This window comes from Muntiacus reevesi, chromosome 19, assembly GCF_963930625.1.
Source record: "Muntiacus reevesi chromosome 19, mMunRee1.1, whole genome shotgun sequence".
In the NCBI taxonomy this organism is placed as follows: Eukaryota; Metazoa; Chordata; class Mammalia; order Artiodactyla; family Cervidae; genus Muntiacus; species Muntiacus reevesi.
In genome coordinates, this window is record NC_089267.1 from 40,522,308 (window position 1) to 40,545,404 (window position 23,097).

The 23,097-nt window shown below is 48.2% G+C and overlaps 1 protein-coding gene across 1 annotated transcript in view; it reads left to right on the forward strand.

Annotated features, from left to right (window-relative positions):
* The first annotated feature begins 1,420 nt into the window (after positions 1-1,420).
* Positions 1,421-23,097, forward strand: part of BEND3 (BEN domain containing 3) — a 33,460-nt gene continuing 11,783 nt past the window's right edge. Inside the window, exons 1-3 of the mRNA XM_065911694.1 lie at positions 1,421-1,454; positions 16,672-16,719; positions 18,475-18,677. Coding sequence (XP_065767766.1) covers positions 16,683-16,719; positions 18,475-18,677 — 240 coding nt within the window. The 5' untranslated portion in view covers positions 1,421-1,454; positions 16,672-16,682. The remainder of the gene's footprint in view (positions 1,455-16,671; positions 16,720-18,474; positions 18,678-23,097) is intronic.

Consider the following 23,097-nt stretch of genomic DNA (forward strand, 5'->3'; position numbering starts at 1 on the left):
ATACGTTAATTCAAACCCTCCCCGCGCCCGGGCAGCTAGGAGCCAGCATATGCCTTCTTTTAAAAATCTATTCTACCAATTCACTGACCGCGCAGGGCCGGGCCACATGGCCCTTCCTTGCAGCCAGTCAGCTGTGAGCAGCAGATGGGATCATTTGCATTTTTCTTTTTATACTTTCTTCGACCAGCAAATTAAAGGATTTTTTAAAATTTACATTCTCATTGTTTGTCTTAAATATAAACGCGGCTTAACTGTTGGGTTGGGCTTCCCTGACCCTCACACACCACACCCCTTGAAGTCACTGAGATTTGAGAAAATACCCGAGGGGTAGGTTTCGTTATTTATCAACTTGGAATCTCCAGTGCGGGAGTCAGCAGTAGAAAGAATGAGCCTTTATTGAGTTGGTGACTCGTGTCTTTCTATTTTAAGCGCTCGGCGCAGCTATCGCCGTGGGTTCGTCTGTGGCATGTGGGTCTGTGAGCCCGCGCACTTATGAATCTCAGGCTCCGCTGCCTCAAACCTCAAAACTTCGGGTTACAAGCAGAAGGCAGATTTTAGCTCTTAGGCTTACAAGAGAGGGCGGCCACCCTACTGGGGGAGTGGCCAGAACCAGTGTTTCCCAGCGCCGGGGTCAGTCTCCCGCGGCCCGCCAGACTCCATGCCGGCTCCGCGGGGGCCACCCGGGTCCCCGCGCCCCGAACTCTTTGTGCCGATCGGACGAGGGAACACTCGCCCGAGGGGGACAGGGCCACGGCCGAGATCCCAAAAAATGCGGGAGAGGCGCGGGCGTGGAGGGAGGCGCCCCGCACAGTCGCCGATCCGCGGAGGGGAAAAAAAAAAAAAGTAGAAAAAGAGGCTTTTCAGGTCAAACTCCTCGGGTCTGAGTAACCACGTTTTAGAGAAATGAGTCGCGGGGGGGAGAACACACGATGTGCAGGGTACATTGTTAGCCGGCGCTGGCCCGGCGCACCGTGGGTGCGCGGCCGCCGCCCCCCGCCCCGGGCAGCGGGCGCGGGCCCACGTGGAGCGGCGCGGCACCGGATGAGCGCGCTGGGCCGCCCGGGTCCCCGGAGTGCGCGCCCCAGCTCCCCGCCGCGGCCGTTCACGCCCGAGCGCCGCCGCCGGTCCCGCGTGTGCCCCGCTGAGGGGGAGGGGCGGGCTGGGGGTGGGGGCGGAGGGGTTGTGGTTCCACTGCAGCGGGGGCTCCTGTGTCCTTGTGCGGAAATGACACACGGAGTCCCGTCACGTCACGCGAGAGCGCAGCGCACGGACACACACAAAGAGAGGGGAAAATACACGGCGCCCGCCCGCTGCCCCCAGCAACTCCCCGGGCCGCCCCGGCCTGGCCCTCCGCGCGCGGCCCCCACTCCCCAGCCCCGCGCTGCCCCTACCCCCCACGTGGCGCCCCAACTCGGCGCGGGCCCGCTCTGCAAAGTACAGAACTCGTGTCCCAGGTAAGTGCGGGGCGGTTCAAGCCGGCCGCGCGGTGGCGGCGGCTCCGGAGCAGACGGACGGGCGAGTGGCTGCAACATCCATGCCGGGGTGGGGGGCGGGAGCAGGGGAGGGGACGCGTAGGGGGGCTGCCCGGAGAGCGCTCGCCGGGAGGGGCGCCCACCCCCGCGCAGGGCCGAGTCGCCGGAGCGGGCGCCGGGCGCCCACGGGCTCGCCGCGCCCATTGTGCCGCGCGCCCCTTTGTGCCCGCTCGGAACGCGGCGGCTCCATGGCGTTCCGGGGAGCACGCGCGCCGCGCGGGGGCGGGGGGGGACGCGCAGTGGAACAGTCCGCGCCGCCACCGCCCCACTCGCGCCGTGCGCCGGCCCCGCACCCCCGCCGGGCGCCGCGATGGAGCGGCCGGGGCTGCCGGAAGGCTCAGCGAAGCCAGCGGCGGACTCGGCGTCCGCGCTCCGCCGGGCTGCGGCTGGGAACGGGCTCGGCGTGCAGAAGGGGGGTGTCAGAGCAGGAGTAGGGGGCGGGGACTGGAGGAAGACACGGAGCGGGGAGCGGGAGGCCCGAGAAGCCGCCGCTCGGAGGGACGCTGCCTCCGGAGTCAGCAAATGGAGCGAGGCAGGCCCGCGGCGGCGACGGCCGGCGGCCGGCAGCGGGCAGGGACGGGCCCCGCCGCCAGGGGGCGCAGCGCTCCCTCCCGGGCCGTCCACGGCGCGGTTCGCGGTTCCCGCTGCCCGGGAGCTGGAGGCGGGCCCGGCGCCTTGGGCGTGCGCCCGGCTGGCGCGAGGCCTTCCCGGCCGGCCGCGGAACCGGAGCCCTGGCGCCCGCCGCCCCTCGTGACCGCCCCCTCCCTCTTTCTTGTAAACGTGATTCCCACGCAGACTTGGTGCACGCCGCGCCCGTGAGTTGTGCTGCAGTGCCCGTCAGGGCCTTGTGTGCCGAAACATTTTTACCCAAGGTGTTTTTGCAGAGGTCAAGGAATTTGAGTGCTCAGGTGGCCTGTCTGGAAGAATTTTTCACTCAAATGCCAACTGGGCGAGGATGTGCGGAAGAGGGCTGTGTGCTTCAGCGTCGGAAACGTTCAAGTTCACCTTCTTAACGTAACTTTTGTAACTTATTAACTGTTCCCCGTGCCACGGGGCAACACGTGGAGTGCCCGAAAGCTGGGGCTGTGGAAACTGAGGCAAGGAAGTGAATTCTCGGGCTGGGGCTGGCTCCTGTTGGCCCAGAAGGACAGAGACTGAGGACAGGTTTTTTTTTGTTATGCACCCAATCCCCGCCTTGGTTTTTCTCCCCCCCCCCCCCCAACCCATCCATCCTTAGTTTCCAGTTTCATGTCCCTTCCCTCAGTGCTGAGGGTGCTTGAGATTTTATGTCTTAACAGTTTTACATCCCCAGCCACTAACCCAGGATCTGACTACTTAGTAGGTGCTCAGTAAATTTTTGCTAAATGAATATGGAGAACCTCTTGGATTCCAGGGGAAAGGACCAGTGCACCCTGTTCCTATTAGTGGGCTGGCTGGCATGTGCATGGCCCTTGAAATAAATCCATGGAAAAACCAGAGCCTATCGCATAATAACTCCACTACTGAACGTGGGTTTTGCCTTAGAGGCCATCTCCTTGTTGAAGGGATTTAACGAAGTTTTATGTCCTTACCATCTCCCATCACGCACAAAGCACTAGTAACCTCCAAAAGCAAGACCACTTAGGACCCAGTAGACAAGCTGGTCAGCATCTCAATAGTCTGTTAAAGGTACCACTTAGACACATTTACTTGACCCACTTGCAAACTTCTAAGTTCTTAAGCATTCCTTAAGTGAGCAAAAGAAGGGTAGAATGTCTGATAATTAGGAAGAAAAGAACTGGAATCTACCCTAACAGTGGTTTGATTTGGTGAAATTTTAATATCCTGCAGGAATGTCCCTCTGGCCACTTGTCTGCAAAGCCCTAAAGCAACAAGAAGTAACATGCTTTTATGAACTGTACTGATTCCACAGTGAAAAAATAGAGGGATGTGGCTTGTAAATACCTCAAATTTTATAATGTAGAGATACATGAAGGCTGCTAGTCAACCAGCAAAAAAAATTCAGTGTATGGGAGGTTGGAGTGTGATGTGTTTGTTTTTCCTGGCACTTAATTTTGATGACAAATTATGGTTCCTCCCCTATTATTCATTGTGCCTGTTATTGGCTAAAGCAAGTTGGGGGGAATTATTTGTAGAACCAACTTTTGGTATGGTGGAACTTTCCTGTATCCTCTTGATGGTGGCTACAGGGATGTGTATATCTGTGTTACCTTTCATAGAACTGTATGCCCTCTCCTCCCCCCGCCCTGCAACCAGAGAGTACATTTTACTGTATGGTAATTTTAAAAAATAAAATTTAAAGTCACACACACACACACAAAGGGATATTTTATGTGCTTTGTGAGCATTACCTTGCTGTTTCTTTCCTTGGCTCTTTCCCTTCTGATGTTCCAGATTGAACAGTGGCTCTTTCCCTTCTGATGTTCCAGTATCTCTTGCAGCATTATTATTTCAGTCCAGGCTCTGTGGTGGTTTCTGGAATGAGCTGCCACACATGACCCGCACATGCCTAGCTAAGGGCTCTCCACCCTGGCATCAGGCCTTCAATGTGTCAAACAGGAGTGGTGCAATTTCACTTGGACTGGTGTTAATGCCTGTTATATTAGTCACTGAATGATCAGACATTTTACAAACTGTTGTTTTTCTCTTTTTTAATTATTTATTTTCTGGCTGCACCTTATGAGATCGTAGTTCCCTGACCAGGGACCAAACCTGCACCCCCTGCATTGGAAGCATGGAGGAACCTCTGGGCTGCCATGGAAGTCCCACACACTGTTGTTTTACAGTTACGTTTTCTCAGCAGCTCACCTGGTAACATACTCTTCTTCCCTTTTTTTTTTTTTTTTCCATTTATTCAACTTATATATTTTTTGATTAATTTATTTATTTTAATTGGAGGCTGATTACTTTACAGTATTGTGGTGGTTTTTGCCATACATTGACATGAATCAGCCATGGGTGTGCATGTGTCCCCCATCCTGAACCCCCCTCCCACCTCCCTCCCCATCCCATCCCTCGGGGTCATCCCAGTGCACCAGCCCTGAGTGCCCTGTCTCATGCATCGAACCTGGACTGGCGATCTGTTTCACATGTGGTAATACATGTGTTTCAGTGCTATTCTCTCAAATCATCCCACCCTCGTCTTCTCCCACAGAGTCCAAAAATCTATTCTTTATATCTATGTCTCTTTTGCTGTCTCACATATAGAGTCATCATTACCATCTTTCTAAATTCCATATATATGCGTTAATATACTATATTGGTGTTTTTCTTTCTGACTCACTTCACTCTGTATAATAGGCTCCAGTTTTATCCACCTCATTAGAACTGATTCAAATACATTCTTTTTAATAGCTGAGTAATATTCCATTGTGTATATGTACTACAGCTGTCTTATCCATTCGTCTGCTGATGGGCATCCAGGTTTCTTCCATGTCCTGGCTATTATAAACAGTGCTGCGATGAACATTAGGGTACGCGTGTCTCTTTCAGTTCTGGTTTCCTTGGTGTGTATGCCCAGCAGTGGGATTGCTGGGTCGTATGGCAGTTCTGTTCCCCTCTTCCTCCATTTTTAATTCCACCTGAAACACATGTACAGCCATCACTCAATATTTGTGTGGAATTGGATACAGGGTCCCTTTCAGATTCCAAATCTCCAGATGCCCAAAGTCTCTTAGAGCAAGTCCTCCATGTCGTCGAATTAGGAACCCACAGATTGGAAGGTTGACTGTTCTTTAAATCAGCCCTTACAATGTTTTTGTTCTCTACTAACCGCCACCTCTCCTCTTGTCTCCTCTCGTCTGATTTTTCAGTTATCAATGGCCAGGGAAACACCATTGCATTGATATCTGTAAAGGCAGTGATTGCTCAGTTGATCTTTTCTTGTTTGCAAGGGGCTGTTGGTTTGAGCACGGAGCTAGTCAACTGAAGGAGGGAGGCTGGGGGTGTGGGGGTTTAGTAATTAGCTCATGTGGTCACAAGACGACACATTTGTAAAAGTGGGAAGTATAGAGGAAACTCTGCTTATATCTCTAGGAAGGTTAGTCACCATTGTCCAGTCCATCACGTGGGTGGCTGCTGGGATATGCTGGCCTTCCTTTTCTCCTTGACCCCAGCTTCTGGACGCCAAGGTTAAAGTTAAAAGCAGAGTCTGGCACCTCCTACCACTGATGTTGAAGGAGGTAGCCAGTCCTTTGTGAGGCCAGGGAGGGCTTAATAAGCAGAAGCCCTTAGCTGAGGAAGACGTCACATTTAGTCACATTCAGAAAATGCAGCGTCTGAAGGGTGAGACGCCACATCCAGGCTGTGATATTGTCCTTCGCTGTGCGCCAAAAGATGAGACAGTAAGGAGGGAAGCGACAATTACAGCTTTAGAAAAACTCGGGGGGGAAATTGCCCTGGTTTTCTGAAGACTGGTATTTTTCAAACTGCATTTGCAGATGTGTCTAAAAATAAAGACAAATTACAAACATGTCCTGCAAGTCCCATGGGCAGGATGCCACTGCCTAAAGGGCCGGGTTCCGAGAGCACCGAGGCTCCCAGCCCTCCCTGCAGACCCGGAGACTGAGCCCAGCAAGGGTGGGTGGCATGGGAACATTCTTCCTGTCCTTAGGGAGAGCATTTTGATTTCTCCCTTTCCAGTGTAATGTTTCTTTTTTCTTTTATTTGAAAGAAACATTACAAAACTTTTTTAAAGTTTTAAACCATTTTAATTTTTTAAAATATTAAAAATCTTCACTATTAAGATGCACTTAACATATCTTTAAGGAAAAAAAAAGACTTTATGCTAAGTAACATTTACTGAGCACTGTGTGCCAGGCACTTTCCCCTTTGTAGTTTTCACAGAGCCTAGGAGGTAAGGTAGTGGGCGCTTTTACAGAAGAAAGCACCAAGGCTTGGATGGGTTAGCATCTTGCCCAGCGGGAGAAGCTAAACGTAGGTGAAGCCAGGGTTAGATATAACCCAGGTCTGCCTGCCCCTGAAGTTTAGTAGGGAGTTCCATTTTCTTCCACATCAGGTGTACTGATCATCTGTACTTAGTAATCCAAAGGCCCATTTGGCATGCTGACTTGCCTCTGCATCTGAGCCCAGCCTACAGATGTGTGCTCAGTAAGGAAGGGAGAAAGCCAAGTGGGGGTGGTTGAGCCCCCTTCAGTCCCAGCTCTTGGTGGAAAGCCAGCATGAGTCCGCCCCACCTCTTTCCCTCGGCTTCTCTGCAGCACTCCAAGGGACTCCAAGGGACAGCCTGCTGCCTCCCACTTCTCTGTCTGCAAAGTAAGAGGATTTTTGCCAGGATTGCACAGGTGAATGTGTAAAACTTAGACCTTGGAGCCAGTGCTACGTGAATGTTAGCTGCTAACTTCCTTTAAAAAAAAAAAATTTAATTGGAGGATAATTGCTTTACAATATTGTGTTAGTTTCTGCCGTTCATCAGCGTGAATCAGACATAGGTGTGCATATGTCTCCTCCGTCTTGAACCTCCACCCCATCCCACCCTTGTCCTCCTTTTCTGTGTTTTATTTTTTAAAAATCAGTGCGACCTGCAGTGGGGAGGTTTCACAAAGTCAGACCACGTGGCTCTCCGTTAACAGCAGGTGCTGGGCCTAGTCTCTCGTAGTGTCCGACTCTGTGACCCCGTGGGCTGTAGCCCGCCAGGCTCCTCTGTCCACGGACTTCTCCAGGCAAGAAGACTGGAGTGGGTTTTCATGCCCTCCTCCAGGGGATCTTCCGGATCCAGGGATCAACTCAGGTCTCCCACATTGTAGGCAGATTCTTTACCCTCTGAGCCCCCGGGGAAGCCCAAGTATAAATTGTTTAAATCCTGGCATGTATTTTGTTGATGACACCGTTGAAGTAGTCTGGGCCTGTTCTCCCTGCTTCACCCTTGGTACGTGGCAGGGGTGCACAGCCACTGTCCCCAAAGTCTCAGGCTCTCATCACTCCCGTTCTGGGGCTTGGGTTCTCAAGGAGGCCCTCGGGGAGTGCGAATTCGGCTCACTTTGCTTCAGGAAACAGGAATGGAGGTCAGGAGGACTTGCTCCAGGGTGGCCTGAGGGTGCACAGCTGGGCCAGGTCTTGGGGTCGACCTCTTTGTGAGGCCGGTCCTAAGTCCTGTGGACGCTTCCGCGGCGGTGGAGCCGAGTCCTGAGTCAGCCGGCCGGGATTTGCACGTCGAGGTTTCAGGAAGCCCAAGTACTTCCCATTTCTGGGCCCGGTGCTTGTCCTGTGTGACTGGGGCAGCCACAAGCCTCCGGCGCCTCTGGTGAGCCTGGGCTAGACTCTCCCAACTGAGGCATCTCAGGTGACTCCCGGCCCCTGGGGGCGGCCCTGGAGGGCGTTTTCCTTGGGAAACCTGCAGGGCGCTTAGGGAAGGACCCAAGAGCCCGGTGATCCTGTGCGGGCACAGGGCTTTGCCAGGGGACCTCCACGCCTGCTCGCTTTGCTGGGGCCTTGCATCCAGCTCCCAACAAAGACAGCCCACCACCCCACCTCTTTGGCAGGTCCTTGCGTGACTCCTTATTACACACTTTGAGCCGGTGACCTCAGCACACTCCTTCCTTTTTCTGTGGCCCAGCCACTCCCCAGCTCCCCGGGCCTCCCTCCCCTCTGCATCCTGCTGCTTCACCCTGGAGCCACGGCCCCTGGAGCAGGCCTCTGATTTGCCCAGTTTAGTCTGGTTTTGAGGAGTCAGAAGGAGGGCTCCAGGTGTGGGTAAGAAGTCTCTCAAGGTACTCAGGCACAGACCTGAGAGAACTCCGAAGGGGCCAGCGGTCATCCAGAAAGCAGGAACCCAGAGCAAGCCTGGCTGGAGAATTGCTAAGGTGCTTCCCTGGACAACCACAGACTCTCTAAATGTCCTGACTTCAGCGCTCAGCTTGGGTCTCTGATCCAGAGTACTTGGTCCAGGCTTGGGGTTTTTTTTTTTCCCCCATCCCATGAATGGATTTGGCTTATTTAGAAAAACACTCCCACATATCATGCAATGAACTGATGAAGCCTATAATATACCCACCAGGAAACGATATTTCCTTAGTGTTCAAAGCTGATCTTTTCACCTTCTTGTTCACACGTGGGCTTTTGAGCTGAGACTTTTTTCTGACCTCCCCCACACTCCATACTGAGGAGTTTTTTACACTTTCAGAGTTAGTAATTCAGGGACAGTTACAAAATGAAAGGTCTGCACTAGTTTGTCAGTTATTATATTGTTTCTTAGAGCATCAGTAATTTCAGTGCTTGAATAGATTTGATTTTATATTCTTAGCTTGTTGCTATTATGGGTATAACTTAGAACATGACATGGCTAGGCAGTGAAGATTGCAAAACTTCTTTTTTTATTTAAAAAATGTCTCCGTTTCAAAGAACTGCATGCTCACTGTAGAATGTTTGGAAAGTAGAAACTAAAGAAAAAAATTTTCCATAATCCTAATTGGAGGTAATTAACATTTTGGAATGTTTTCTTCTGTCTGCTTTATGGCATATTTTGATTTTATCGTAGAGATATCCCCAGTGAACTTTGAAGTATGTTGTTATTGACTATGTGGTGCTGTGATGAACAATTGATTTTGAATCTTTACACATAATTTAATGCTCAGTTCTTCCTGTCAATAGAGATTTTGAAGTCATGTTGGGAAAAACATCAGTTGACTTTCTAACTTTTGTCTGTTGGAAATAACAATAGTGATCAAAGGTGGTCTCAATCCAGGTCATATTGAGTTTGTTGTCCCTTCCATTTTTTCTGCAGCTTTTTGTGGAATTAATGAGTAATTAGAGCCCCTGGAGAAGGAAATGGCAACCCACTCCAGTATTCTTGCCTGGAAAATCCCATGGACAGAGGAGCCTGGCAGGGCTACAGTCAGTCCATGGGGTCACAAGAGTTGGGCACGACTGAGTGACTAAACCACCACCAGTAATGACTGAAGTTACGGGGGGCTTTCTCTGCCCCAGGACCTCCTCAGCCTGACGCTAGAGTTCCTGCCTGTGCTTAACCTGAGATCAGCTCGAAGTTAAAGACCCCCAGCCCAGGTTCATTGTTCTTCTGACCTTTCCTATCATAATTGTCAAGTCTGTGGGGCTTTCAGTGACAGAAAGATTGGCTGTGGGTCTTTAGGAGCTGAAAGTAACGAAGAAGATCAAGATAGACCCATTTAAACATTGGCAGCATTATTTCCAGAGCAAATATTTTCTTCAAGCATGTACTTTAATGTTATTTCTTCCCCCAAAGAAGGGGGGAGGGGTGTGGAATCTTGTAAGTATATGTCAATTTAAAATTATTTGTGTCCAGGTCACAAAATTTTAAGCACCAGTGGTCTTCTACATAGCTGTGGCATGCAGCCTGTTTATTAGATGGGAGTTACAGTTGTTATAGAAACTTTAATGTAACATCTTCTAATCTTGAGGTTCTGACTGCTCTTTCCTTCCTGTTACTGTATCATCTGGTGTTTACCCAGCCTCCCCTCCCAATAGGAGTTCCCAGAGTTCCGCCTTCATCCTCTGGGCCCTCTCATCTCTACCCTGTGTCAGCTTCGATCCCTGTAAATAAGCTGTACGGTCGGTCGATCCCCTCTGCAGAGGACAGTCACCCCACCAGCACCCGTCACACAGCGGGGAGTGCAACCACCTCAAGCGCAGCGCTACTGGGGGCGACGCCCGACGTAGGAGCTTGAGCATGCTACTAACTAACCTTTCTGAGCCTTGGGTTTCACACCTATTAAGCAAGATGATTTCTTTCTTAAAAATAATTGTTATTTATTTTTGGCTGTGCTGGCTCTTTACTGCTGCGTGGGCTTTTCTCTTGTTGCAGAGGACAGGCTTTAGGGCGAGTAGACTCGGCAGTTGCAGCTCCGGGTTTTATAGCTCAGGCTCAGAAGTTGCAGCGCACAGGCTCAGCTGCTCCACAGCATGTGGGGTCTTCCCGGACCAGCGATCGAACCTGTGTCTCCTGCATTCTTTACCACTGAGCCACCCAAGATGATTTTGGAGGCCCCATTTGCCTCTAAAACTCTGCCTCAGTTTCCTCACTTGTAAAATGAGCCTAAGAGGAGCGTCCACCTCCTAGGATTGTTAGCTTATGTCCACTCAGTACAGCTCTTGGCCCAGCCTCTTCCAGGGTGTGGGCAGCTGTCTTTTGCATTTGAGTGTTTGTAGAGTGGCAGAGCAGTGGGCAGTGTGACGAGGAGTTGGGAGGGGATGGCACAGTGGGGCTTCCGCCTTCCGGGGGTGCCCAGGTGAGCGGGGGAGCCCCTCTGCTCACACCACACCCCGAGGGACATCTCTGTTAGCACCTCAGTGCTGTCCTCTGTCAGGAGCTGACCCACTGGAAGCCCGTTAACAGGCCCCCGAACTGGTTTTCAGTACTTCTCTGTCTTCTCCCAAAGAAACTACTCTCTCCAAATCCTCGTATCAAAGTCTGCTTCTGGGGGAACTTAAACTAAAATAAAAAGTGATAGAGATTTTCATGATACATTAAGCCAAAGAAGCAAGGAACAAGGATCTTAAACCTTTTAGTTTCAAGATCCCTTTTTACCTTTAAAAATTATTGAGGACCCCCAAAGAACTTTTGTTTATATGGTTTCCTGTCAACATTTACGTGGTAGAAACTAAAAAAAAAAAAAGTTTAAATATTTATTTACCAATTCATTGAAAAATAACCAAAATAAATCCATTACCCCAAAAAAAAAAAAAAAAGAGTGAAAAGTGAAAGTATTAGCCACTCAGTCGTGTCCCACTCTTTGCCACGCTGTGGACTACAGCCCACCAATTGATGGAATTCTCCAGGCAAGAGTACTGCAATGGATTGCCATTCCCTTCTCCAGGGGATCATGAATTAATGTCGATCTTTTGCATAATAAAGTATCATGTAGCACACCTGTGAAATGAAGGAGGCAATAGCACCCCAGTGTAATGAAAATAGTTTTGATTTCATGGACCTTGTGAAAGGGCCTTGGATGTACTGATAAACAGGCTTTCCAAAAAGGAAAAAAAAAAAGCCCAGAACCCAAAGTTTGTACAAAATGTCAGTTCCCATCACCGACAATTGCAAGTTACCAGCCTGACTCCACTAGTGTTGGAGTTGGGGAGAGACACGCAGTCCATCCAGGCAGCTTACGTCCCATTTTGACAACTTCTGGTACAGAGTGTCTATGGAAAAACTCAGGAAAACCAATGAGATGCCTCCAAGAGACTAATAACCCAGTGACTGGAGGACAGGGGGCTTTTTAAACCAGTGTCCTTTTATACCTTTTGAATTTTTGGATGCGTGTGTATCTAGTCCAAAGCAAAGAAGACTTTTAGGTATCTTCCCTTCATAAAGTGAATGCTCAGTTATCTACAATTGGAAAGTCTCTTCCGCTTTTCCACTTTTTTGTGGGGTCGCTTAGAACTGGCTCTTTGGAAACACCAGTGACTGGTTCTCACTGCTCCGCCCGCCCTCACTTCCAGCTCCCAGCCAGGATAGGTAGGAGGCAGATTCAGCCATTTTTCCAGCATGAGGCCCAGAGGTAGGCCTCCCAGGGATACTGCATTTATGTAGCCAATTTAAGCAACTTATCCTTTGTAATTTGGTATTTGAGTGTCTCAAGCATCCTGTTGTTTCTTAAACATTTGGGACTACACTATCCTCTCACCCTATGAAGAAAGATAGAGGCTATTGGATAGTCTAACAAAATTGTGTGTACTGTATATGTACTGCTATGAGCTGTGCAGTATTTAAAACCTTTCTTTACCAATGATGGTCACCTCACCTGAGGCTTCCTAGGCTATTTGGTGAAACAAAAAACTAGCATTTTCACTAATTGGATTAACCACTGGAGATTGGGCTTCCCTGGTGGCTCAGAAGGTAAAGCGTCTGCCTGCAATGTGGGAGACCCCGGGTTCCATCCCTGGGTCAGGAGGATCCCCTGGAGAAAAAAATGGCAACCCACTCCAGTCCTCTTGCCTGGAAAATTCCATGGATGGAGGAGCCTGATGGGCTACAGTCCATGGGGTCACAAAGAGTCGAACACGACTGAGTGACTTCACTTCACTGGAGATTAGTCCTCTTTGAGAGTTACCCTCCCAGAGGTCATCCATGTCTTAGGGCCTGTGCGTTTTAACTAGAGGCAGCAGCAAGCCCCACTGGTCTCCACGACACACGCCCCTTTCACTCGATTGAATGTTCCCCTGGGCTTGGTCAGGAACATGGAACAGGCACCCCTAGGGGAGAAGCTGATTTTCAGGGACACGGGATGCATGGTTAGACTGTCACATTTTGAGATTTGTGGTGAAGGGATAAGAGGATTTTGAGAAGGAGAGAATGGTAAAACAAATGCTCCAAAGACCTGCAGGCAAAGGAGATTGTAATCCTAGCAGCCCTGTGGGGGATGCTGCAGTAGTTGGCAGCTCTTACAGAACCTATAGTTGTGTAAGCGAAAGGAATTTCTGCGGCATGCTTGGCATGCGGGTGTTTAGTGTCCGCCCAGGATGCACAGCCTTGTGACCTTCATCTGGCAGGTGACCAGGAAGTGGAGGGATGGGATGGTGTTGATGCGCTGTCTGTCCATCAGCTCTGAATCCCTGGAAGCAACCCATACATCCCATCCTTCTTGTAGATACTTCCGAGTTGTAGAGTCTGTATAAGCACAGAGCACCCTCGTCTTCCCGGTAGTGACGTGGAGGTGAAAGGAGATTTCCAGCTGCTAGTGGTCAGAGAGATCCAAGGCTAGAAACTGCCCTCGGTGTTCATCAGAAGAACCTTAACAGAAGAATGCGAATTCTATTATTCCCTCTCGCTGTGGCTGACTGGAGATACACACAGATTTGATTTGAATCCTAATTCTACCACCTAATAGCTGTGTGACACTGATCAAGTACCTGCTTCCCCTTCCAGTAGTCAAATTCTTTATTTCTGTAATCAGAATGACCTAAAAATAATTTTTGAGCTTCATCGAAGTATGAGTGACAGATAAAAATGGTAAATATTGTAGGTGTATGCCCTCGGTATTTTTTATTGGTAAAATTGGGATTGAAATCGCTCAGGGTGAGATGGAGGCCACATGAAGTGGCCGGGCAGCACCAGGCCCCAAGTTTGCAGCCAGGGATGTGAGTGGGGACCCTCACCTCACTCCCCACCACACGAGCCAGAGGCACTTAGTTTTCCAGGCCTTGCAGATGGGACATTGCCCAGCTTCTCAATGAGCGTGGCTTCTTCACTGTCTGGGAGAGAAGGGGCCCACCACACTGCATCCTGGGTGACTTCTGTGCTGGTCTAGCATCTGTCGCTGGTCTATAAATGAACACGGAAATGTTTTCCAAAGCAGATGCACTCTGAGCACCCTGAGTGCCCAGGAAGCCGCCACCCCTGCCTCCCACCTCCCCGGTGAGGCTGCGCAGCCCCCTCCAGCTCTCCTCCCGCCCGCGGTGGCTCAGGTGTGTACCCTCCCTCATCACCTTCTGCCTCGGGAGCCAGGGGGAGCTCGGGGTCAGGTGCTGAGTTGGTGGTGTTCCACGGCGGTCTCACCGAGTCACACTCGCGTGGGGACCCCCACGCACGCCGCTCCTCTGAAGTGGAGTGTCGGATATCCAGACCACCTCTGCTCAGTGCCTGTGATTCTCTGCCGGGTTTTCTCATCAACTCCTGTTTTCTTTTCCTCTAGGAGCCACTTGTCCTTTTCATGCTTTTTGCTTAGCCAGAGAGGCTTTGTGAACTCTCACCACGCAGCACCCCCAGTAAACTTGCGCACCTCCTCCCCGCCCTCCCGCTCCTCTCCGGAATGAGACTGGTTTTGTACACGGCGCCCCGTCCAGCGGTCGTTCTCCCTTGAGGAGACCGGCTCGGGACGGGGCGGCAGGGCCTTCAGGGGCAGGTGGCGGCCCAGGCTTGGTCAGGGTGGGGCGGGGCGGCTCATTCTCGCCTCCTTGAGAAGCCCCCTACCAGTCAGGCCTGAGTTTCTGCCCAGCGTGGGCCAGCCGTGCTGTCTGAAAAGAGTACTCATGCCCTGCTACCTACTTGGCACTCTCCCCTCAGAGACACCCAGACTTGAGGTTTACTTCCCTGGAATACAGTGGAGATTGTCTTTGATTAAAAATTCACCTCTGGTAAAATAGTTCTTGGCCCCTTGAAGTTGACTGACTTACTGTCTATATTCACTCAATCCCCCCTGCATGTTTTTTTCAGATAGTAGATAGTTTAGTAAGTAGTAATAATTTCAGTGTAATTTCAGTTTCAGGTAAATCTTAAAATTTCTTACTCATTCCTTTGAAAATCAGTCACACAGAGATGAAACAAGTCGTTCCTGTCGTGAACTAATTGTGATGACTGAGAATAGTGCCAGGCACTGTGCATTGCTATTGTTGCTGACCTTGGAAGTTGTTAGCCTCTGCACAGGTCATCCTCTGGTTGTCCCGCCATTGACCTGCCTCAACCGGAAGTGTACACCATTCCACAGCTGCTTGGTGAATGGTTTACTGAACTTTGTAGGTGGCATCCCTTTTCCTTATACAAATTTCATGAAGTTACGCCTGCTGCCCTCTGACCCGTAACTGGAATGGGCACCCAGTACTTGCAGGCAGCTTCACCAGTGGTAAGAACCACAACTCCTCAATGTCGTCAGTAAAGGCTGTCATGTATTCTTTTCCAACGTTACCACCTCACTTATACTTTATCCTATTTGTGGACATGCTGTTATGTCATCTGGGGAATCTCAAAGGCATAATGCCAGTCCATGATGGTCCATTCCATTTTGGCTCAGGCAGGGAAACCAGCCCCTGATTTTCTTTTTTTTTTTTTTTTTCTGTTTCCTTTTATAATCTCTGTTTTATTTATTCCTTTATTTTTTTTTTAAATATTATTTTATTAGTTGGAGGCCAATCACTTCACAACATTTCAGTGGGTTTTGTCATACATTGACATGAATCAGCCATATAGTTACACGTATTCCCCATCCCGATCCCCCCTCCCACCTCCCTCTCCACCTGACTCCTCAGGGTCTTCCCAGTGCACCAGGCCCGAGCACTTGACTCATGCATCCCACCTGGGCTGGTGGTCTGTTTCACCATAGATAATATACATGCTGTTCTTTCAAAACATCCCACCCTCACGTTCTCCCCCAGAGTTCAAAAGTCTGTTCTGTACTTCTGTGTCTCTTTTTCTGGTTTGCATATAGGGCTATCGCTACCATCTATCTAAATTCCGTATATATGTGTTAGTATACTGTAATGTTCTTTATCTTTCTGGCTTACTTCACTCTGTATAATGCAGCCCCTGATTTTCTATCAGACCCTACAGCCCATACGAAGGAGGTACTGCCAACCCCTCCAATGTCATCCCCTCGTCAGTAAATAGAGTGGTTTGGACCAGATTGTATGGAGCTCAGGAGCTTTAAGAACTTCTCCTCTTGCTTCTGAAGAAAGGGCTAGACCAGCATCATCCAATAACAGTAGTGAAAGCCACATGTGCAATTTTAAATTTTCTAGAGTCACTCATGTAGTGCTCTAATGTATGGCACTATTCTTGGTGCCATTTTTAAAAGGTGAAATTAATTTTAATACTTAGCCCAATAAATCTGAAATATTACCATTTTAACATGTAATCAGTATAAAAATTATTAACGAGATATTTTACATTCTTTTTGCCCTGCTGAGTCTTTGAAATCCAGCATGTATCTTACATCACATCTCCATTTGGACTGGCCACGTTTCGAGTCCTCTGGAGGCACGCATGACTAGTGGCCGCCCTCATGGACGGCGTAGGTCTTTTTGGACCACCTGGAATCTTAGGATGTCAGCTCAGGTTCACAGGCGCCACAGCCTGCTGTGGACCTTTGTCAGCCTTTTCACAGTGTGGTTAGATGTTTAAGGCAGGGACTAACAGATCATCCAAACTGAGGTCTTTTGTAAGTCTTGAGTTTCTCAGGTCCTTTCATTTGGTAAGCTGCATTCTGCCCGCATAAAGTCTTGGAGAAGAACTCCCGGCAGGAGCAGAGGAGACTCGACTGCTTCTGGGCATTTGCAGACAAGAGGCTGCAGTTTTCCTTTATGTTGCAGAGTCGTATCAACTTAACCTTCTATTACCCAGAACCAGGGTTGGGAGGGTAAGGGGATTTCTTATGGGTGGGTGAAATTTTAAAAAATAAACAATAAATCAAGACTTTGTCTTTTCTTTTAGTGGAACAGAAGATGAACGCAACTGAATTCAGTGAAGATGTAGAAGAAGGTAAAAAAAAAAAAGCCTCTTTTTAAAAAGTAGTTTAACTTAATACTTCTTTCAAGATATATTCACGTGGTTCAAAACTACTGGATTGGCCACAAAGTTCCTTTGGTTTTTAAAGTAACACTAAAAGACACATTTTGCATTTTCGCCAGGAATGTTAGTGAACAATATAGTCACTGTTGTTTCACTACCTTTTGCCATTTTTCAGGCAACTTCATAATTCCATCATCCTAAAACTTTTTATCTTTTTGAGCAAAGAACTATTCCAGGTGCCTTTTACAGTCTTCTAGGGAATTGAAGTTTTTTCCATTAAGAGAATTCTATAAAGACCAAAATAAATGGACATTTGAAGGTGCCGTGTCTGGTGAATACAGAGGATGAATCAGAACTTCCCAGACAAGCTGTAACAGTTTTTGCCTGGTCATCAAAAGAAACATGAGGTCTTGCATTATCCTGATGGAAAATCATGCATTTTCAGTTGACTAGTTCCAGACACTTTTTGTCAAGTACTGCTTTCAGTTGGTTTAATTGAGAGCAGTACTTGTTGGAATTGATTGGTTTTCCAGAAGGAGCTTGTAGTAGAGGACTCCCTTCTAATCCCACCATATACACATCACCTTCTTCGGATGGAGACTTTTTTGTTGTGGTTGGTGGTGGGTAATTTTGTTTACCACCATGATCTCTTCCGTTCCACATTGTTATACAATATCCACATTTCATCACCTATCACAATTTGTTTTAAAAATGGACCATTTTTGTTACTCTTAAGTAGAGAATTGCACCTGGAAATGCTCTCAAGGTTTTTTTCACTTAACTTATATGGAACCCAAACATCAAAGCAATTTAACATAACCAAACTGGAGGAAATGATTTTCAGTGCTTGACTGGAGTATTGGGAATATGTTGGCTATCTCCTGAGTGGTATAATGTTGATTGTGCTCAATTAATGTCTTGATTTGATCACTACCAACTGCAACTGGTCTGTGTGACCGTGGAGCATTGTCCAGTGAGAAATCTCTAGCATGAGGCTTCAAATCCACTTTTGATGCATTTGATCAGTCACAGAACCTTCTCCATACACTGCTCAAATCTTTTTGTGTGTGTTTCAGTTGCGTTTTTACCTCTCTTGAAGTAATAAAACATAATATACTGAAAATGTTGCTTTTTCTTCCATCTTCAATATTAAAATGGCTGCACAAAAATTCACCATTTTTTTTAATGCACACTGATATGATAGCTGTCACAGTACAGTCTAACAATATTGTTTCAGATTAAATTAAAGACAGTTAAGAGCTACTAGAGCTATCTTATGGGAAAAACTTAACGAACCTTTTGGCCAACCCAGTATTAAAAGATACACAATGAAAAATCAAGGAAAAGTCTCCTCTCATCCTTCTCCATCCTTCTCCACTCACACTTATGGTATCTTATGCATCTTTCCAGGGCTACTTTTTAAAAAGCACCATTTAAAAGAGTAGTGTGTTTTTCTTCTTCCATCTCTCCTCCCTTCTCCAAGAAAAGACTTTAAAAGCTGCTTTAAACTGAATGTTCTTGGAATATAATATCAGTGTATAGCATGACTAGTGTGGTGAATATAAATTGGTTGGTTGGAAAGCCAGTTCCGTTATTACCCTTGACACTGTTACTTGAGTGAGAATATCAGAAGGTGGCTGCGTACAGCCTGATGCCTGGGGACCCTGCTAAACCAGGCCCTGCTCCGTGGTCTCCCCGCTGAGCCCCGTTTCCTCTCTGCCACAGTTCTAAAAAATAACACTGTGAAAGTGGAGACGGAGGCCGAAGATGCTGCCCTGGACTGCTCCGTGAATTCCAGGTTGTCCGAGAAGCACCCTCTGGATGGCGTCTTCACTGCCCTCCAGGACTCCAGCAAGAGAAAGCCCCTGGGTGGCGAGGCCCCGCTGGACTCCGTCCCGAGCGTGAAGAGGCGGCGGCTTATTCCTGAGGTGAGGGCTTCCTGGGAAGGCAGGAACTTGTTGACAGCACGGACTGTTAATGAAAGCCTACTACATTTCACATAGCCTGCGCCTTGCTGGAGAAAGTGAGGCTCAGCAGGGTTTTTCCTAAATCAGGTCCATCTTATGTATTTATTCGGGGAGCTTGTTCAGTGAATCTTTTTGTAAAGAGGACAATTATTTTATAATATGCCCATTACCCCTAACCTACCTATTTTATAAATTTGCTTTATTTCTTAATCACCTGCTGGTTATATTGAACTTGGCTGAATTCTGAGAGAGAGAAAATGAAACTGGTCACAGTGGTCCCTCGAGCAGCCTGCAGTCCCCACGGGAGACAAGACAGATTCACAAAACAGTGAAGGCTGAGGAGAGAGGGGAGTTTGGGAGATGAGAATGCCTGGTCAGCAGAGCCTCCCTGCAGATAGCCAGATCACACCGTAAACTCTTAGCAGAACATTTCCCCAAACTCTCCAGCCCCCTCCTCTCCCCCCCAACACACACACTTTTTGGGGGGACCCAGGTAGGCATTACAACTTCTTCATGTCTATCCAATAGAGCCCAAGTTTCAGAGCTCATTGTCATTAGCCCACACATGGGGTGTCAGCCTGGGACTCACTGGGTTGCTCTTGGTTTAATTCTCCTCTGTTAGATGCTACAGCAGATTGGGAGTTGATAGGTTTTAGAGATTTAGTGAGCCTTTGAAAAGTAAAAACTATCCTTCTTCTTAATTAGCAAAGTCAGAAGATGTAAGATTTTCACTGGATTTCAGTATGCATGTTTGTATTACCTTATAACGAGGACTGACCTACATTCCACATCATGGAACGCTGAGGGCTACATTCATTTATTTATCTCATTTTTGGCTGTGCTGTGCAGGTTTTTCTCTAGCTGCAGCAAGCAGAGGCTACTCTATAGTTGTGTGTGGACTTCTCAGGTTGAGGAGCAGAGGCTCCATACTTGTGACACATGGGCTTCATTGCTCCTTGGCATCTTCCCAGACCAGGGATTGAACCTGTGTCTCCTGCATTGGCAGGCAGATTCTTTACTACTGAGTCACCAGGGAAGCCCCGCATACCTTTTCTTGTTTCATTTAATCCATATAACAGTGACGAGAGAATTTGTATCTCCTACATGTAAGTTGAACTCAAGTGCCAGAACCCCAGTGGGGCAGCCTTGTTCCTGGTGTGAGGTGTCAGGAGTGACTTAGAACACTCAGCACCCTGCTCCTTATCGAGGAGGTGAGTGAGCCCCACCTTCTCTGATCCAGCCCATAGGAATGGTCATTTCCAGAATGATCGGAGCCTGGAGTCAGATAAGGGGGAGTTCACCATGGAGCCTTTGGCTGTCACTGTGACCTCCCAAACTCAGGTCCCTCTATGGTGATGGGAGTGACACAGCTCCCTCATTGATTCCTTGTGTGGAGCATCGAGACAAGCCCAGCAGAGAGCCTGCCCCACGTCAGCTTTCAGAAGTGTTTATTTATTGCTCCCTAACCCCCATCTCCAACTACCACCCATTATGGTCAGTATTCAGCTGCCTCCCTCCACATTTATCAGGAGGAAAATGACATGGAGTTGCCAAGAGAGGCCTTCTGATGCCTTCCCAGACACCCCAGGCCTCAATGCCCTTCATTCTGAGTACCTTCCATCTTCTCACTCAACCCCAAGGAAGGGGATGAGGGAGAGGGGGAGGAATTGATTGGCAGCCCTGATGCTAAAGGTCCATCACTTCAAACCCCTATCAGTGCTGAAGGCCTGTTCATGAGAGACATTTAGTACAATGCTTAGAAGAAAAATAAAACCTCCCTCCAAAATTTAACAAAAGGCTGTATAAAGACATATTTGGCGCTTCCGCTGGGAAAGGCACCATAGCCAAATACAGCAGATGTGGGAGGTGAGTAGCCAGCATTTTTATTGCTAATCATCTTTTTGTTCACAGAAGTGGGAGTGATATTCAAGAGCCCTATGCCAGGTAGAAGTTAGCTTCGTTTGCCTGGGTTTCCTTGTATCTTTGTTTTTAATCCTAAAGTGTGTCTGTGGTTTGTTTTTCAACTGGAGAGTGGAATGCCATCTCATTCAATCAGTGCAGGTGTACTGAGGACCTCCTCAGTGTCATTCACTGTGGTCCCAGCTGGAGGTTCGCCGTCATTTCCACAGCAGCCCTAGCGGATAGGCACCGGGGCCCTTCCCAGTTGAGTGAGCCTCAGAGAAGCTAGCACTCCCAGGCCTGCTTGATTTGGAACTGCACTGAAACACTCATGACCTGAGGATTGTGGGGTGTTTGTAAGATGCTGTGAGGAGCTCCTGGTCTGATATTTGGCCATCCCAATAGTCTTTTTCTTCTCCCCTCATTTGCTTTATCCCCCCCGATTCTTATTTTTTGGGGGCATGTTAGCACATTCTTCATCCTTGCCATATACTGTGTAAGGATGACCCAGGGGATTAAAGCCACGAGGGCAGAGACTTGCTTCTTCCCTATGTCCCCAGGGCCTTGTAATATTTGTTTACTGGCTCTGTGTGGTAGACAGCTTATCCATTCCTTATCACTAGCTATACCTGGTTATTTAAGGAGGATGATGATAAAGATGAACATTCTATTAGAATTGAAAAGCATCACCCCTGCCTCAGTTTTCTGGAGGTGAGTGGTGCTGCCAGCCCTTTTTCATGGTCTGCCCTTGATGCCACATTAATCCTCAATTCCCTACTCTGGAGGCATGCTGCTTTCTTGGTGTCCCAGTTTGCTGGCTCCGTGGGCACCATTTAGCCATTCCTCTTTTGTTGAACTGAATTCAGTGACTGCTCTTGGATTTGGAGTCCTGAAGAAGATGTTCAGTGCTGGGGGCCTCTCCGTGGCGACCCAGCCCCCAAGATGTCACTGGGTATGGACACCTGGGGTCCCCCCTTAACCTGCTCATGCCTCACTGGTAACCTTACATCAGCTTCTTTTCGATCAGTCAGATCCTCCAGCTGAGAGAGCTGGGCATTCCTGCGTGGGTCTGAGTGCTAGCAGAAGGATGAAATGTACGATTGGATCCGGCAGAGATGCTGGTACTGCAGAGCCTGAGCTGCGTAGCAGGTTTCCCATCTGGTTGGAAGATGAGCCTCGGAGAATTGGGGATGGTGTCAGCCAGACACCAGTGCCAAGTAGCACAGATTTAAAGATTTCTTGATGCTCCTAGACAGCTGAGCAGAGATTTTATCAGCAGCAGCAGACGCAGCCAGCCCATCGTCACCTTGGCAGTGTTCGCGGAATTAAACGGAGCGCCGACCGGACAGAACGTCGGGGTGGGCGTACCTTAGGACCGTCTCTTCGGTGCTTGGGTCCTGTTCTGTGAGGAATTGTGCATCCAAGGTCTCTGGGAGCGAGGAACATTGCCCTCTGCTGGGACTCTAACTTAATTTTTTATTCAAGCAAGTTAGCCAAAAACGTTTGTATTGATGGCAGTATCTCTAACATGCCTGGTAGAAACTGAAATATTTTTATTAATGAGGCTGACGAGTGAGAGTTATTGGGGGGATTTCCAGTTCTGATCAACTCTGGCCTCTGCCTGCAATAGGAACGTGGGGGGAGTCAAACTACTTCTGTTTGTTTTGTTCAGACAGTTCACCCAAAAACTTTTCTCTGTGCTTATTTCCTACTCTGAGTGTTAATGAAGGCAGATCCCCTTTAAGAACATGTACTCTTGTTGCGTGGCATGTGAGTTTCTGGTAACCTCTCTCTGCATAGAATCTTATTTCAAATGTATTAGTGGAACTGCTTGTTATAAAGCCTTTACTTGTCCCTTTCCAAAATCAATTGTAATATAATTATGATTTTCTTTAATAATTGGCATTACACACTCAAATTTCTGTACATTGGTAAAACCTCATGGAAATCTCATAATCCATAGGACCTCCAAAATTATTTTGGTGCAGTAAAATTTAATGGTGAGTAAGTTGCTAAAAATCTTATTTATAATCTATAGGAGTTAGCAAGAAGATTTGAATTTATTAGGGCAGTGCTTTTCAACAGTGACCCACAGGTGTAAATCCACCTTACAGAGCCATTCGGTTCACATATTTGGATTTGTATGTAAATATATAGACACAGAGAAGTAGAACAAAGCTTCTTGAGTGTATTTACTGTGTGAAATGCCCTCTAATATTTTCTGTAGTTTTCTTTCTTTCTCTCCCGTCTTTCACACTTCCCTTTTTTATGCTGGTCTTGATCCATCAAATCAGTGTCATCATTTCTAAATGGGTCATATGACAACCCACAGTTCCCGACATGCTGCCTCAGGGGTAAAGATTTTCAACCATCTCCATTCCTTCCTTTCTTCATATTTCTGATGTGTGTGACGTGGTTTCTTTCCTTTCTTCCTTCCTTTTTAAAATTATCCTTTGCTCTCTGCTGACAGCAGAACTAAAGA